The sequence below is a fragment of the Salmo trutta genome, chromosome 12, assembly GCF_901001165.1.
Source record: "Salmo trutta chromosome 12, fSalTru1.1, whole genome shotgun sequence".
Classification (NCBI taxonomy): Eukaryota; Metazoa; Chordata; class Actinopteri; order Salmoniformes; family Salmonidae; genus Salmo; species Salmo trutta.
Genome location: NC_042968.1, coordinates 69,860,308 through 69,878,765, shown reverse-complemented (window position 1 = coordinate 69,878,765; position 18,458 = coordinate 69,860,308). Strand labels below are relative to the sequence as shown.

Sequence of the window (18,458 nt, the reverse complement as noted above, 5' to 3'; positions counted from 1 at the left end):
ACATATGCTCAGTGTGAACCTGCTTTCATCTGTGAAGAGCACAGGGCGCCAGTGGCGAATTTGCCAATCTTGGTGTTCTCTGGCAAATGCCAAACGTCCTGCACGGTGTTGGGCTGTAAGCACAACCCCCACCTGTGGACGTCGGGCCCTCATACCACCCTCATGGAGTCTGTTTCTGACCGTTTGAGCAGACACATGCACATTTGTGGCCTGCTGGAGGTCATTTTGCAGGGCTCTGGCAATGCTCCTCCTGCTCCTCCTTGCACAAAGGCGGAGGTAGCGGTCCTGCTGCTGGGTTGTTGCCCTCCTACGGCCTCCTCTACGTCTCCTGATGTACTGGCCTGTCTCCTGGTAGCGCCTCCATGCTCTGGACACTACGCTGACAGACACAGCAAACCTTCTTGCCACAGCTCGCATTGATGTGCCATCCTGGATGAGCTGCACTACCTGAGCCACTTGTGTGGGTTGTAGACTCCATCTCATGCTACCACTAGAGTGAAAGCACCGCCAGCATTCAAAAGTGACCAAAACATCAGCCAGGAAGCATAGGAACTGAGAAGTGGTCTGTGGTCTCCACCTGCAGAACCACTCCTTTATTGGGGGTGTCTTGCTTATTGCCTATAATTTCCACCTGTTGTCTCTGCCATTTGCATAACAGCATGTGACATTTATTGTCAATCAGTGTTGCTTCCTAAGTGGACAGTTTGATTTCACAGAAGTGTGATTGACTTGGAGTTACATTGTGTTGTTTAAGTGTTCCCTTTATTTTTTTGAGCAGTATATATTAGATACACAAAACTAGTCAAAAGTTTGGACAGGCAGCCCGCTTGGAGTTTGCCAAAAGGCACCAAAAGCACTCTTAGACCATAAGAAACAAGATTCTCTGGTCTGATGAAACCAAGATTGATCTCTTTGGCCTGAATGCCAAGCATCACGTCTGGAGGAAACAGGCACCATCCCTACAGTGAAGCATGGTGGTGGCAGCATCATGCTGTGGGGATGTTTTTCAGCAGCAGAGACTGGGAGACTAGTCAGGATCGAGGGAAAGATGTATGGAACAAAGTACAGAAAGATCCTTGATCAAAACCTGCTCCAGAGCACTCACGACCACAGACTGGAGCGAAGGTTCACCTTCCAACAGGACAATGACCCTAAGCACACAGCCAAGACAACACAGGGGTGGCTTCGGGACAAGTCTCTGAATGTCCTTGAGTAGCCCAGCCAGAGCCCGGACTTGAACCCGATCTCTGGAGAGACTTGAAAATAGCTGTGCAGAGACGCTCCCCATCGAACCTGACAGAGCTTGAGAGGATCTGCAGAGAAGAATGGGAGAAACTCCCCAAATACAGGTGTGCCAAGCTTGTAGTGTCATACCCAAGAAGACTCGAGGCTGTAATAGCTGCCAAAGGTGCTTCAACAAAGTACTGAGTAAAGGGTCTGAATACTTATGTATATGTGATATTTCAGTTTTTTATTTTTAAGACATTTGCAAACATTTCTAAAAACCATGCTTTTGCTTTGTCATTATAGAGTATTGTTTGTAGATTGAAAAGGTAAAAATAAACGTATTTCATTTTAGAATAAGGCTGTAACGTAACAAAATGTAGAAATATCAAGAGGTCTGAATACTTTCCAAATGCATTGTATATATAGCCCTGCGCCCCAATGGCTGCATAGCAGTTGCCCACAGCAGGAACACTCTCTCACATGCTCCACTGAGGAGAGACACCAGTGGGCCTGCCATTGTACACTCCCAGGCTAAGGGGCTCAGAGCGGAGGAGGGATGATGGTGTGGGTTGATGGGGGGGTTGATCAGTCACACACACACACGTTTACTCACACTCATCGATGCACATATGCCACCCATGCACACACACACACACACACACACACACACACACACACACACACACACACACACACACACACACACACACACACACACACACACACACACACACACACACACACACACCTAATCTATTTGTCCACGATGTGACATGGCACTCAGTGAGGGTTGTTGTGGTTCAGAACATCAGCTGGCAGTCACACCACTGGCCTGCTGTTCCCTGATAACAGAGAGCTGGGATATGGCATGAGTAGAAAGAGAGAAGGAGAACACACACATTCACTCACTCACATACTCTCGTGTTTCTCGCAAACATTGAACACAAATAAACACTCTACACAAATACGGAACATATTCACACATACAGCACATACAAACACTACCACAGAAATACACATTATGAACACCTGATCTTTCCATGAAATAGACTGACCAGGTGAATCCAGGAGAAAGCCATGAACCCTTATTGATGTCACTTGTTAAATCCACTTCAATCAGTGTAGATGAAGGGGAGGAGACAGGTTAAAGAAGGATTTCTAAGCCTTGAGACAATTAAGACATGAATTGTGTATGTGTGCCATTCAGAGGGTGAATGGACAAAACAAAAGATTTAAGTGCCTTTGAATGGGGTATGGTAGTATGTGCCAGGCACACCGGTTTGTGTTTAAAACGGTAACACTGCTCAACAGTTTCCCGTGTGTATCAAGAATGGTCCACTACTCAAAGGACATCTAGCCAACTGTGTGAAGCGTTGGAATCAACATGGGCCAGGATCTCTGTGAAATGCTTTCGACACGTGGTAGACTCCATGCCCCGACAAATTGAGACTGTGCAACTCAATATTAGGAAGGTGTTCTTATAATATTAATATTTTGTAATCTCAGTGTACAGTGCACACAAACAAAAAACACACTCAAACATTCTGTAAAACCACCCCCAAAAAACAACTTCATTCACACATCGAGTGATGTACACATACACTAACCACTGCTGCTAAAAACACTGCAATCAATTCAAACTGCAAAACAGCCTAGAGCAAAGCCCTCAAGGTGAAGGGTTGGCCCCCAGTCTGTTAGTCCTTGTATACCCAACCTCCGTTCAGCAGTTCACTCCAGCTGCTGCCTGGCTGCTGCATCCTGCTGCCCTGGCCTTAATCATGCATCCTCTCTCTCTCCTCCACCAAAAAAACAACTTGACTATTCACCTTTGGACAATGTCCAGCCTTTTCCTTCTTCCTTCGGGCCTGCGTTCTTTCTTTCCCTCGCTCCATTAGAGCAGGTCTGGGTTTGTGTGAACCCTTTAGACCCAGTTTCCTGACATTGTGTAGTCTGGTGGAGAGAGGGGGGACCGAGGAGGAGAGGAGAAGGGGGGAACAGGGTAAGACAAAAAGCATAGTACAAGGCTTCTCTGTGTTCTCTCCTGGTTGCATGGAAGCAACAATGGGTCTTGGTGAAGAATGGACAAAAAAGTGGAAAAAAGAAAAACAGGCCTAATGGAGGACTTAAGAGGTTTTCCTGGACGGAGGTTAAACGAGATGGGAGAAACACAATCAAATGCAAAAGCTAACCTCGATGAGTGAATATTCTCAAATGCAACACAAAATCACACTTTGAGTCCATTGTTGGATGAGGTAAAGACAGGAGATAGTTGAAGCGTAAGTTCGTTACAACATAAAGGCAAGTTTCAACTTTCCTTTAAACATGGCCGACTTTCGGACTTGTTCCTTTGTTTAATGCGAGTGCTTTGACATCACTGGCTTGATAGCACATTCCTGGAGCACATTGTTCAATTGTAATTTCTTTAATATCCTTAATGACATGTTTAAGTGTCCAGGGTTAGTGCTCTGTCCTTGTGCCTGGCACCGCTTCCTAGAACAACATTCTAAAACAGAGTTGGTTCAGACAGAGCTGTATGTAACTGTTACATGGTGAATGTTTCCTATTGTGTTCCGCGTGTAACTGTAGATTTTCTCCTCCATACCGTTCCATTGTTAGTCAGAAAGCCCCTTCAGATGTCACTCAACACCCACTGGAGAAGAAGAGGACAGGGCAAGAAAGATGGAGATATTGTCAGTGTCTCACGGGCACACAAATTGATACACACACACACGTTGATACACAAACGCACACCCACACATAAGATTCAGAAAAGTCCAATACAGTCTCACACAATCAAATAGTGTGTGTGTCTTCGATGATGAACTCAATGAACCACAGACAGGAAACACAACAACAAGCCACTCCTCACTCTAAGTGAAGAAAAAATCAATAGGATGCTATCATGAACAATAAGTACAATAAGTACAGCCCCATACCCTTTGTTTGTGTGTGTGTGTGCATGCCTGCTTGTGTGTGTGTATGTGTATGTGTGTGTGTGCATGCCTGCTTGTGTGTGTGTGTGTATGTGTATGTGTGCATGCCTGCTTGTGTGTGTGTGTGTGTGTGTGTGTGTGTGTGTGTGTGTGCATGCCTGCTTGTGTGTGTGTGTGTGCATGCCTGCTTGTGTGTGTGTGTATGTGTATGTGTGCATGCCTGCTTGTGTGTGTGTGTGTGTGTGTATGTGTGTGTGTGCATGCCTGCTTGTGTGTGTGTGTGTGTATGTGTGCATGCCTGCTTGTGTGTGTGTATGTGTGTGTGTGCATGCCTGCTTGTGTGTCTGTGTATATGTGTGTGTGTGCATGCCTGCTTGTGTGTGTGTGTGTATATGTGTGTGTGTGTGCATGCCTGCTTGTGTGTGTGTGGGGGTGTATTATTTTTAATCTGACCCCCCTCATTCTCGTTATTCAGCACTTTTTTTATTTTTTTTATTTCACCTTTATTTAACCAGGTAGGCCAGTTGAGAACAAGTTCTTATTTACAACTGCGACCAGGCCAAGATAAAGCAAAGCAGTGCAACACAAACAACAACACAGAGTTACACATGCAATAAACGTACAGTCAATAGAAAAATAGGAAAAACTCTATATACAGTGTGTGCAAATGAGGTAAGATTAGGGAGGTAAGGCAAAGTAATTACAATTTAGCAAGTAAACACTGGAGTGATAGATGTGCAGAAGATGAATGTGCAAGTAGAGATACTGGGGTGCAAAGGAGAAAAAATAAAAAAATAAATAACAATATGGGGACGAGGTAGTTGGATGGGATATTTACAGATGGGCTATGTACAGATGCAGTGAGCTGTGAGCTGCTCTGACAACTGATGCTTAAAGCTAGTGAGGGAGATATGAGTCTCCAGCTTCAGTGATTTTTGCAATTCGTTCCAGTAATTGGCAGCAGAGAACTGGAAGCAAAGGCGGCCAAAGTAGGAATAGGCTTTGGGGTGACCAGTGAAATATACCTGCTGGAGCGCGTGCTATGGGTGGGTGCTGCTATGGTGACCAGTGAGCTGAGATAAGGCGGGGCTTTACCTAGCAAAGACTTATAGATGACCTGGAGCCAGTGGGTTTGGCGACGAATATGAAGCGAGGGCCAGCCAACGAGAGCATACAGGTCGCAGTGGTGGGTAGTATATGGGGCTTTGGTGACAAAACGGATGGCACTGTGATAGACTGCATCCAATTTGCTGAGTAGAGTGTTGGAGGTTATTTTATAAATGACATTGCCGAAGTCAAGGATCGGTAGGATAGTCAGTTTTACGAGAGTAAGTTTGGCAGCATAAGTGAAGGATGCTTTGTTGCAAAATAGGAAGCCGATTATAGATTTCATTTTGGATTGGAGATGCTTAATGTGAGTCTGGAAGGAGAGTTTACAGTCTAACCAGACACTTAGGTATTTGTAATTGTTCACCTATTCTAGGTCAGAACCGTCCAGAGTAGTGATGCTGGACTGGCGGGCAGGTGCGGGCAGCGATCGGTTGAAGAGCATGCATTTAGTTTTACTTGCATTTAAGAGCAGTTGGAGGCCACGGAAGGAGAGTTGTATGGCACTGAAGATCGACTGGAGGTTAGTTAACACGGTGTCCAAAGAAGGGCCAGAAGTATGCAGAATGGTGTCATCTGCGTAGAGATGGATCAGAGAATCACCAGCAGCAAGAGCGACATCATTGATGTAAACAGAGAAAAGAGTCAGCCCGAGAATTGAACCCTGTGGCACCCCCATAGAGACTGCAAGAGGTCCGGACAACAGGCCCTCCGATTTGACACACTGAACTCTGTCTGAGAAGTAGTTGGTGAACCAGGCGAGGCAGTCATTTGAGAAACCAAGGCTGTTGAGTCTGCCGATAAGAATGTGGTGATTGACAGAGTCGAAAGCCTTGGCCAGGTCGATGAATACAGCTGCATAGTATTGTCTTTTATCGATGGTGGTTATGATATCGTTTAGGACCTTGAGCGTGGCTGAGGTGCATCCATGACCAGCTCAGAAACCAGATTGCATAGCGGAGAAGGTACGGTGGGATTCGAAATGGTCGGTGATCTGTTTGTTAACTTGGCTTTCGAAGACCTTAGAAAGGCAGGGTATGATAGATATAGGTCTGTAACAATTTGGGTCTAGAGTGTCTCCCCCTTTGAAGAGGGGGATGCAGGAGATTGCTTCTTCCTGTCTGAGTAAGAACTTCCTGTGGTGTATAGGATGTTGTGAAACAATGTGGCTCACTTCACATAGACCAGCCAGACTTCCTTAGACTCCAAAAAGCCACGCGGGTCATCTGCCCCAACATTATCGACGTTCCCAAACGGCTTATCCAACCAATGATCAGCCTTGGTTCGTATTTTTAGCCACGGCTTTGGCATGCCTTCCAGTCCCCAAGTCTTAGCTGCATCACACCCTTTTCCGTAAGTTATTTTCTGTAAGGACGAAATTCCTGAAGGATTCTTAAAGGAAAAACATTTTTGATGGCGATGCTTCCATCTGACTATTATTAGCTATAGGAATTCTTCTCCATTCCCAGACTGCATGTCAAAGGTAGCAGTGAGACCTTCATTACAGCCAGTGCAGCTATGATGAGAAATGCCTTTGACAGTGAAGTGAGAGGGAAAAGAGAGGGAAGGGGGGAGACAAGGGAGATGGAAGGGGAGACCTGAAGACCTGACCCCAAACCTAATCTCTGTTAACCTGAGGGGAATCTCAGAGGTGAAGTTCAGCTGTCAGTGAAACAAAGGGCAGTTTGTGAAAAGCTGTAGCAGGAAAAGAGGGAAGAGGGGGACAGGGGAGGAATGGTGTAAACAGCATTCCACTAGAGGAGGGAGGAGGGAGATACAGAGAGAGAGCAGCTGGGGAATGATGAGGGTCAGACATGCGCCCATACCTGGGTCACGGCGGGTCATCCTCCACCTCTCAGCAGAGGCAAACAACCCACATCCTGTTCTCTGGAGGCTGTGTGCGAGTTAGATCCCTACCCAATATATCACAACACCTAGCTCTTCATAAGATAACACTGGGACTATTTTGAAATGAGTTTCCCCATAAGGTAACAAAGTCCATGTACACATGATTTACTATATCTATTCTACATGATATATCACAAATGAGCTGAACACCACCTAGCACGTCACAAAACAACACTATTGCTTTATAGCAGGCTTATAGGTTACATAGTATAACCATGTAACCGTATTGTAGTTGTATTTCCTACACATTATGTAATAGTAATGCATTTTAATCAGAGTATTTTTCATTTACATAATCTCAAAGCATTTATATGTTTCAAATACAGTTATTATCTTGCTCTCCATAGAAGAAACAAATTAAGCAGAGTAGCACTGAGCCCAAGTGAAAGGTATCTTAACTGAGCAGTAAATTGCTCTGTCTTTATCATCAGCACACAGTAGTTACTCTGTCTACTTTGCTGTCTAAGCGAGAGAAGATATCACTAAAATGGCAGGGCAGAAGAATAGACTGTGTCACGTTGGTAACAAAGATTCAGGAGACAGGCACAGGAATGTGTAATAGGGGTTTTATTCAGCCCAAATTAGGGCGTGCCTTATAAAGGCATGGGGACGAAGACCAAACAAATACGTAACAAAAACACAGGGTCGAAACCCAAACAAAAGAGCGAGCAGTACCTCGAATAAATAACACACACGCACAATAATTAACACACGGGACGAGACCCATAATCATCTGCGCAATCCACAATGGCACGAAAGCCAAAACACACAGCACAGGTAGTCACACGCACCAACGGACATTGTAACAATAATGGACAGCACCGTGGTGAACAAAAGGCACATATATACAAATACAATCAGTGGGAATAGGGGCCAGATGTGCACAATGAAAGTTCCAGGGGAATCCGTGACAGACTGGCAGAGAATAGGCAGAACAGTCTAAATTCCCAGGCTAGAGCATGCCCTCAACTCAACTCCAACCAAAAGTTAGTTTTTTACTATATTCATTGAGTACTGTGAAGCAAGTGCAGATACCAAAGTGAAAATGGCAAGCTGCTGGAAGTCAAATACTCTGTAAATATTATTTATGGCTATATCAAAGTGTTGCGGCTTAAGTGACCTTTAATGAAGACCAATCCAAGACAAATGCAGACACAAACATCATCTTTAGCAACGATTTGGCTTCAAAGTTTGTTTTCACTTGCTGTGTAAAATACCTCATCAGAAGCTACAGTACCATGAGAAGCTAAACGCATTTGGATGATAACCAGAAATCCCTGATGTCATTATTTAGAATGTCATGTTTCTTCAAGCTGTTGGTTTTGGTATAATATAACCATGATAACTGCAGTGCTCAGTATTTGGCAGCTTCTCCAAACCTCCTAAAATGTTGTCCTAAGAAGATCCTTATTTAAACATTGGTATTCCTGAAATTAGATTTCTAAAATAAAATAAGGGCTGAATAATGTGCTTATTTTTGGGTCTGGGTAAGTGACTTGACGTGAACCAGTAGCATACGGTGAGTGAACCGTTTCATAACATTATCCTTCCCTAGAACAGACAGTGTTGTCACCATTGGCCTCCATGCTAAATATGGAGACATGAACGCGGGTAAATTATGGTCATATTATGTTCAAATGAGTTATGAAACTGGGATGACGTAATGTACTCCATGATGTAGTTATCATGAACATGGACAGGCCAGGTAAGAGGTAAAAGGATAGAGAAGGGATAAAAAGAGATGACATGGAGAATATGACATGGATTTTGTACTGTGCAGTATACAGATTACTACTTGTCAATGTTTGGCCATCAATACGATCTATTGGCTGTAATAACTGCACTTTCTGTTGTTGTTCAAGGTGCTGTAGGACATGCTCCAAATGGCACTCTATTCCTTATATAGTCCTATAGAGCCATATGGGTCCTGGTCAAAAGTAGTGCACCAAATAGGGAATAGGGTGCTACAGTATTTGGGACGTAGCTGTGTTCTCTCTGTGGGATCAGTGTGCTACACACAGAGGGGGATGAAGACCCCTCAACTGGCTGTGTAACATACCCCAAACACCACACCAGGAGTCAGGGTGACAGAGGGGTGGAATGAGCTGACATCTCCTCAGGAAGGGAAAAGGGTTACAGAACAGGCACTAATGAAGGAGAGGATGAAGGGAGAGAGAGAACGAGCGACACGGTGGGCAGTGGAGGGGGGGACAGAGGTACGATAGAGAGAGAGAGAGACAGAGAGAGATTGACAATGACAGAGAGAGGGAGAAAAATAGGAAGGGAGAGAGAGCAATGAACATTTGAGAAAATAAGGGATGGAGCAATAAACCATTATCACCTTTCACCTCCAGCCCCAACTAACCTTACAACTTTGGGTAAAACTTGAAACTAGACTGCATGGAAATATGTGTCGAGTGTGCCTGAGTTAGTGTGTGTTTATCAACAAGTGAACGGCTTGTTCACTGACACAGTGAGTGTGTCCCATCCCTCTCTACACAAAACCTGCCAAAAGGCAGTATCAACCTACACACACACATACACACAATCACACTGCATGAAGAGTGAAGAAAGGGGCCTGCTGGATTTTCTCCTCACAGCAGCCAGATGTCAAGGGATACTGTGTTGTGGACATTTTGTTGTGGTCACCACACACACTCGTATGCCAACCTACGCCTGTGTACTACACACTTTGAGGGTAGTGAGGTAAATGGTGACAAGAGGTTTGTCGGGAAGAGAGGAGCTGGACAGAGAAGCTACATCCCTCCCTCACTTGGCAATGGCAGTCCTGTCAACATTTCAATTCTCATCTGAACTTTGGGTTACTGTTAAGTTGAGTACATTATGTGCATAGAGCTTTCAAAAAGCTCTATGCACATAAAACATGATTGGGATGAGGTCTGAGTGCACTGCCCATCTCTCCCTGCCAGTCTCTTTGCTCTCAAGCCCTTTATAACGCCTTAGAAGCAAATCCCCACACACCAATGTTCCTCTACACTGTTTCTGAATCGGTGCCAAGCGACATTTTCAATACATTGGTGAAGATACACTGTCCCACAGCCCATTCCCACTGTCTCACAATGCAACTGCTAAGACCACAGCATGCCAAAGCATTGGAGAAATCCAGCCAGGTCACCCATGAAACAAGTCAGTAACACAGCCATTGATGTCTGAGGACGTCGGGAGATGACGTGGAAACTGGCCACTAAGGGGCAATAACAAGCGCTGTTACCTTCAAGTTGGTTTCAGTTTTGCTGGGTTGTTGTGGACGGGGATGGCGGATAGGCGAAAGCATCTGCCTCTGGTGCAAAACATTGCATGTTTGAATCCAGCAATAAAAATAACAAACAGATATGTGATGAGTGTATCCCAAACCTTAACCATTTGGAGTTAATGCCTCGTCGTTAAGATTTCGGAGTTTCTATAATGCCTAAACTTAACCCTAACCATAAAAATTCTGAGTTAATGCCTAAACTTAACCCTAACCATACAAATTCTGAGTTAATGCCTAAACTTAACCTTGAACACTTTTTAAATTTGACATTCGGGACAACTTTGAATTTGAAGTTTGAGGAACACGAACATCTAATTCTGACGTGAGACTGTGAGAGCTTGTTGAAGGAATCAGTCACATAATCAATGCCACAAAAACAAACAATGGGATTCTCTTCATTAGCTGGGGATAACCAAGCCACTGTGGCAAGGATTTAAGAAAACATGTCAGAATACAAGTCTACTGTATAGGTCTGTAAAAGTTTACATACATTTAGGTTGGAGTCATTAAAATTAGTTTTTCAACCACACCACAAATGTCTACTTAGTGCATGACACAAGTCATTTTTCCAACAATTGTTTACAGACAGATTATTTAACTTATAATTCACTGTATCACAATTCCAGTGGGTCAGAAGTTTACATACACTAAGTTGACCATGCCTTTAAACAGCTTGGAAAATTCAAGAAAATGATGTCATGGCTTTAGAAGCTTCTGTTAGGCTAATTGACATAATTTGAGTCAATTGCAGGTGTACCTGTGGATGTATTTCAAGGCCTACCTTCAAACTCAGTGCCTCTTTGCTTGACATCCTGGGAAAATCAAAAGGAATCAGCCAAGACCTCAGAAAAATAATTGTAGACCTCCACCAGTTTGGTTCATCCTTGGGAGCAATTTCCAAGTGCCTGAAGGTACCACATTCATCTGTACAAACAATAGTACACAAGTATAAACACCATGGGACCACGCAACCATCATACTGCTCAGGAAGGAGACGTGTTCTGTCTCCTAGAGATGAACGTACTTTGGTGCAAAAAGTGCAAATCAATCCCAGATCAACAGCAAAGGACCTTGTGAAAATGCTGGAAGAAACAGGTACAAAAGTATCTATATCCACAGTAAAACGAGTCCTATATCGACATAACCTGAAAGGCCGCTCAGCAAGGAAGAAGCCACTGCTCCAAAACCGCCATAAAAAAAGCCAGACCACGGTTTGCAACTGCACATGGGGACAACGATCATACTATTTGTAGAAATGTCCTCTGGTCTGATGAAACAAAAACAGAACTGTTTGGCTTGCAAGCCAACGAACACCATCCCAACTGTGAAGCAAGGGGATGGCAGCATCATGTTGTGGGGGTGCTTTGCTGCAGGAGGGACTGGTGCACTTCACAAAATAGATGGCATGATGAGGCAGGAAAAGTATGTGGATATATTGAAGCAACATCTCAAAACATCAGTCAGGAAGTTAAAGCTTTGTTGCAAATGGGTCTTCCAAATGGACAATGACCCCAAGGATACTTCCAAAATCAAGGTATTGGAGTGGCCATCACAAAGCCCTGACCTCAATTCCATAGAAATTTTGTGGGCATAAAAATTAAAAAGTGTGTGCGAGCAAGGAGGCCTTGCAAACCTGACTCAGTTACACCAGCTCTGTCAGGAGGAATGGGCCAAAATTCACCCAACGTATTGTGGGAAGCTTGTGGAAGTCTACCCGAAACGTTTGACCCAAGTTAAACAATTTAAAGGCAAGGCTACCAAATGCTAATTGAGTGTATGTAACTTCTGACCCACTGGGAATGTGATGAAAGAAATAAAAACTGAAATAAATTATTCTCTCTACTATTACTCTGACATTTCACATTCTTAAAATAAAGCAGTGATCCTAACTGACCTAAGACAGGGAATTTTAATTAGGATTAAATGTCAGGAATTGTGAAAAACTGAGTTTAAATGTATTTGGCTAAGGTGTATGTAAACTTCCGACTTCAACTGTATATCCCCTCCTGAGTGGTTCCTCTCAAGGTTTCTACTTTCCAGGGAGTAATTACCTTGCAACTATGCTACTTCTTTCTCTTTGGGGTTTAGGGAGGGTAATCAAAATAATGATAAAGTCTAGTGTACACGTGTACAGTACTTGCCACTGGAAGATCTCGGATCACATTTCTAAATACAGTGCATTCAGAAAGTATTCAGACCCCTTGACTTTTTCCACATTTTGTAACATTACAGCCTTATTTCTAAAATGTATTAAATATAAATCAATCTACACACAATCCCCCACAAAGACAGAGAGAAAACAGGTTTTTAGAATGTTTTCACATTTATAAAAAAAACTACATAAATACCCGATTTACATAAGTATTCAGACCCTTAGCTATGAGACTCGAAATTTAGCTCAGGTGCATCCTGTTTCCATTGATCATCCTTGAGATATTTCTACAACTTGATTAGAGTCCACCTGTGGTAAATTCAATTGATTGGACATGATTTGAAAAGACACACACCTGTCGATATGAGGTCCAACAGTTGACAGTGCATGTCAGAGCAAAAACCAAGAATTGTCTGTAGAGCTCTGAGACAGGATTTGGTCAAGGCACAGATCTGGGGAAGGGTACCAAAACAGTTCTGCAGCGTTGAAGGTCCCCAAGAACACAGTGGCCTTCATCATTCTTAAATGGAAGAAGTTTGAAACCACCAACACTCTTCCTAGAGCTGGTCGCCCGGCCAAACTGAGTAATCAGGGGAGAAGGGCCTTGGTCAGGGAGGTGACGAAGAACTCGACGGTCAATCTGACAGAGCTCCAGAGTTCTTCTGTGGAGATGGGAGAACCTCAAATACAGGTGTGCCAAGCTTGTAGCGTCATACCCAAGAAGACTTGAGGTTGTAATCGCTGCCAAAAGTGCTTCAACAAAGTACTGAGTAAAGGATCTGATTACTTACGTATGTAAGTGTGACATTTTCATTTAACACTTAGAATAAATTAGCAAAAACGTCTAAAAACCTGTTTTTGCTTTGTCATTATGGGGTATTGTGCGTAGATTGATGAGGGGGGGGGGAACGATTTAATTCATTTTAGAATACGGCTGTAATGTAACAAAATGTGGAAAAAGTCAAGGGGTCTGAATACTTTCCAGATGCACTGTATGTAGTGCCTACAGAATTGATCTAAATTGCTATTGTAAATCTAAGCATTCAGAATACTAATTAATATATTGTTAATATTAATGATTAAGGCTGTGAATAAATGTCTCCTTAAGAGTTTAAATAGTTTCTTTGACATTGAGCTGTTCAACAAAGGGAGTCTCCGATTAGATTAGAGAACAGACAGCTGGCTGGGTGGAGGCCAACACTGTACTGGTGACCTGTCATTCCTCACATATCCCTCCCTCTCTCCTCTCCACTTGATTCTCCCTCTCTCCCTCTCTCCTCTCCACTTGATTTTCCCTCTCTCTGTCTCTCTCCACTTGATTTTCCCTCTCTCTGTCTCTCTCCACTTGATTCTCCCTCTCTCTCTCGCTCTCTCTCTCCACTTGATTCTCCCTCTCTCTCTCGCTCTCTCTCTCCACTTGATTCTCCCTCTCTCTCTCGCTCTCTCTCTCCACTTGATTCTCCCTCTCTCTCTACTTGATTCTCCCTCTCTCTCCACTTGATTCTCCCTCTCTCTCTCGCTCTCTCTCTCCACTTGATTCTCCCTCTCTCTCTACTTGATTTTCCCTCTCGCTCTCCACTTGATTCTCACTCACTCACTCACTCACTCACTCACTCACTCACTCACTCACTCACTCACTCACTCACTCACTCACTCACTCACTCACTCACTCACTGACTCACTGACTCACTGACTCACTCACTCACTCACTCCTCTCCACTTGGTTCTCTCACCCTCTTTATCTCTGTTGTTTCCACTTGGTTACAAACACACACATAAACATTTCTGCAAGTGCTGGCCAAATGCATTATTGCATTACAGAGCTATAATATTTGGCACCTTCGCAGTCGTGAAGAACAGTAAATAATGAAAACAGTTTGTCAGTGCACAGGGCCAATGTCTACCATTTCCAAATGAAACAGCATATAAAAAGTTAAAAAGTACACAGAGTCCTCCAGTTTAACTATGGCCTGCATTATCTCTAGGAAAATCGAGCAGTAAATCAATAAAGCAGGGAGGTTTTGACAGACAGCCAACGTTACAGAGAAAGGCCTCCACATCAGAACATTCTGACACTCCTTCATAAGCCCATGACAACCTCATTCTTATCGCTCTTCTAAGAAGACCCGCTATTGTAGTCGCCCTGCGAGCCTGCTCTTCCCCCCTCATGTCAGAGCCAAAATGTCTTCCACTCTTCCTGCCTGTCAAGCGGCATCCCCTTGGAGAATGCATATTTTTAGCTAGCATTCTCCCAGATCTAAATGTGTCCATCCTCAAGTCTCACAGTATATTTACCCCAGCACACTGAAGGGCATTTGGATCATGTGTTATCCATTACATCTATCTCTATCTGGGTTGGCATTCACACCATGTAGAGCACCACACAAGCATCCATTAAGTTGTGTTTATAACCTAGCATCACGCGCTAACCTTGCAGAATAATGCAGCAGGTTTGGAGAGTAAATATGGCACAGGCCACTACTCATCCCTACCAAATCCATTTAGTACATTTGTCCTGCATTAGCTTTCTCTAACACTTAGCCGAACAGGGTGAGGTGGGGAACATGGAACTGTGTTAACAGGCCACATAACTCTTGGAATTGGGTTTCTAGACCACTCAGGAATGGGTATAAATACAGAGAGGTGGCCATTGTGACTGTGGGCGAGTACAAAATGGCTCCCCAATTCCCTACATTGTGCACTACTTTTGGCCAAAGCTTCATAGGATGGAATTCAAACTATCGTTTATGAACAACATTGCACTGCGTTGGACTTTTGGAACATTTGTCTCAGAGGTGTAACCACGGCAATAGCCATCAAAACACAAGGCCTACTTCATCATTAATGTGTCTTCTACCTTGACTTATGCTCCATTCTCAACAGTATACATGCCTCTCTCCCCGAAAGCTGAATTCCTCCACAACCCCCTTCTTCACATCCATCAACTCTAATCCTAGCAGGACTTGCCAACTGGTCATCAAAACGGAGAGAGTTAGAGAGAGAAGCTAAAACGGGAGATTAACACTCAAGACCCAGACAACAAAAAGACCCCTGACCCTTCATTTTCCCAACAACTGACGAGGGTTTCTTCCCCTAAGAAAGGGTGGCTACCCAGGGTTATGTAAGCTATGCCAGTGCCTTAGTTTACTCTATGACAGAGTGATACAGGATATGGACAATAAAGACTTATCCTTTCCACCTTAATGCCTCTTTACACGCAGATGCGTGCACACGCACACGCACACACGCACACAACCATATCCTCCCTTCTGTCTCCTTCCCAAAACCTCCCTGATGATGATGGTGGAGATGGACAAACAATGGCACATGCATCATGAGCGTTAAGTTTGGATAAAGGGCGATGAGTTCACATATACTGTTCTAAACCCATTAGTAATGGTCACGGGGAAGACGTGGTGGAAACCTTACTCGAGATGATTGGGTACAAACCTCACAAAACCCACTGAGAAAGTCTCCTGCTATAGGTCTACCTCATGTATTGTACTTGTAATGTCAATAAAACATGTGATTCAATTACTATATAAACGCCAGTCAAGGCAAGATGAACTGTAAAATACGATACATCGAAAGCCATTTTAAAAACCCACATGTGCTCCAGTCAGGTATTTTTGAATGGAGACTAGAGGGGCCTTGGCGTGGGTTGAATGTCCTGTACACACAAACCGTTTACTCCGCTCTGCAAATATTTACATGTTACCCATTCAGTGTTTCACTGGACGCATCCAGCTCCAATGTTCTACACGAGACTGACCCCCGATGACCCTTTGTCCCCTCAGATTGTCCCAGACAACCAGAATACAGCCACCCGTTTGGCCAGTGGTTTGGACTGGTACACTCAGTTGGATCCTGTGCTAAATGCTTCTGTAACCGCAGCTGTGTTGTCTGAAACAAAGAGAAACACTGATACTGTAGACCACATAGCATCTTTACATATGTTTAGGAGCTAGCTAAGATAACAGAACGGGCCAATGTCAATGTTACAGCCGTTCTGCTTCAGCCTTGAACTTTACTACCACAACACTACTCTAGGCACCCTTCACCACTCTATATCTCGTTTTTCAGTTGTTGTTCCCTAAACCGCTGGCAGATAGAAAGTTATATATTTAGCACTGTAGCTATGTTTCAATTAACTTCTCCTGTGATTTTTTGGTTGTCGACATTTAGAAAGTTTGCAGAGAAAATAGATGCGACAATTTGCTGCTAGGGTGCATTTCCATTGAACTGTCGCGTCGATAAAAACAGCTGGACGTAATGACTTCACACCTAAATATATATACACAGATATATAAATATATATATAACGTATGCCCTGACAGCCTGTATGTACTTCCACCAATCTGTTTCCCCATATGGAAAAGAGTGATTACATGCACAATTGAATAGATGATGTTGGTGAATTTCCTACATAGATATGGTATAACATACATACAAACTAATTATATGAATTATATGAGTCATCTGTGAATGTTGTAAGAAAAGTGTGTGTTCTGAGAATGCTTTCCTTAAAGGTTTCCAATTGTTTTTTATAAGTCAACATATAAAAAAAATCATGACAATTACTATAAGAAAAATACAATATTTGAATATACATTTCAATGTATGAGTTTCCATGATTAATGCTGGGAAGCATCTCCAACTGGACAGCTGATTTATCTACAACTATGCTCAGTGAGGCACGCCTTGAGAGAAGACACCAATTGTTTCATACACACACACTTAATACTCAGATTTATACACACATACATACCGACATAAAACATATACTCAGACTCTCTCTCACACACGTGCACACACACACACACACACACACACACACACACACACACACACACACACACACACACACACACACACACACACACACACACACACACACGCACACACACACACACACAATGACACACACCATCATCTACCAACTAAGACTAATACGATCACATTAACAGATATACAGATTATATTTATCTTTCTCTCTCTTTGTCCCTCGAGGGCAATTACATACACTCAAATTCTATCACATACAGACATCATCTCACATACACACCACCTAGACACGATCTTCTACAATAGGGAGTTTGGTAGATGAGACGTGGAAGGATCAGAGGAGAGGAACATTAAGGAAGTGCTTGAGGAAAAGTAAGAGTGGCATGTGCCTGGCCAAAATACAAGAGATTACAAAGAGAGGGAGGGAGGGAGGAGGAGAATATGAATTTAATCCAGGATGGAGGGATGGAGGAGGAGAATATGAATTTAATCCAGGATGGAGGGAGGGAGGAGGAGAATATGAATTTAATCCAGGATGGAGGGATGGAGGAGGAGAATATGAATTTAATCCAGGATGGAGGGATGGAGGAGGAGAATATGAATTTAATCCAGAATGGAGGGATGGAGGAGGAGAATATGAATTTAATCCAGGATGGAGGGATGGAGGAGGAGGAGAATATGAATTTAATCCAGGATGGAGGGATGGAGGAGGAGAATATGAATTTAATCCAGGATGGAGGGATGGAGGAGGAGAATATGAATTTAATCCAGGATGGAGGGATGAGGAGGAGAATATGAATTTAATCCAGGATGGAGGGATGGAGGAGGAGAATATGAATTTAATCCAGGATGGAGGGAGGGAGGAGGAGAATATGAATTTAATCCAGGATGGAGGTATGGAGGAGAATATGAATTTAATCCAGGATGGAGGGATGGAGGAGGAGAATATTAATTTAATCCAGGATGGAGGGAGGGAGGAGGAGAATATGAATTTAATCCAGGATGGAGGGATGGAGGAGGAGAATATGAATTTAATCCAGGATGGAGGGATGGAGGAGGAGAATATGAATTT

General features: G+C 43.5%; 1 protein-coding gene across 4 annotated transcripts in view; it reads right to left on the bottom strand.

The window, feature by feature from the left end:
• The window catches only part of LOC115204086 (regulator of G-protein signaling 3), a 163,971-nt gene that overhangs the window by 27,927 nt on the left and 117,586 nt on the right, over positions 1 to 18,458 (bottom strand). Inside the window, exon 1 of one of the 4 annotated variants that reach the window (XM_029769386.1) lies at positions 3,054 to 3,134. The exons of the other annotated variants lie outside the window; for them this stretch is intronic. Within the exon in view, the coding sequence (XP_029625246.1) occupies positions 3,054 to 3,119 (66 nt within the window). The 5' untranslated portion in view covers positions 3,120 to 3,134. Of the gene's footprint in view, positions 1 to 3,053; positions 3,135 to 18,458 lie in introns of those variants that run through there. 4 annotated transcript variants of the gene reach the window in all.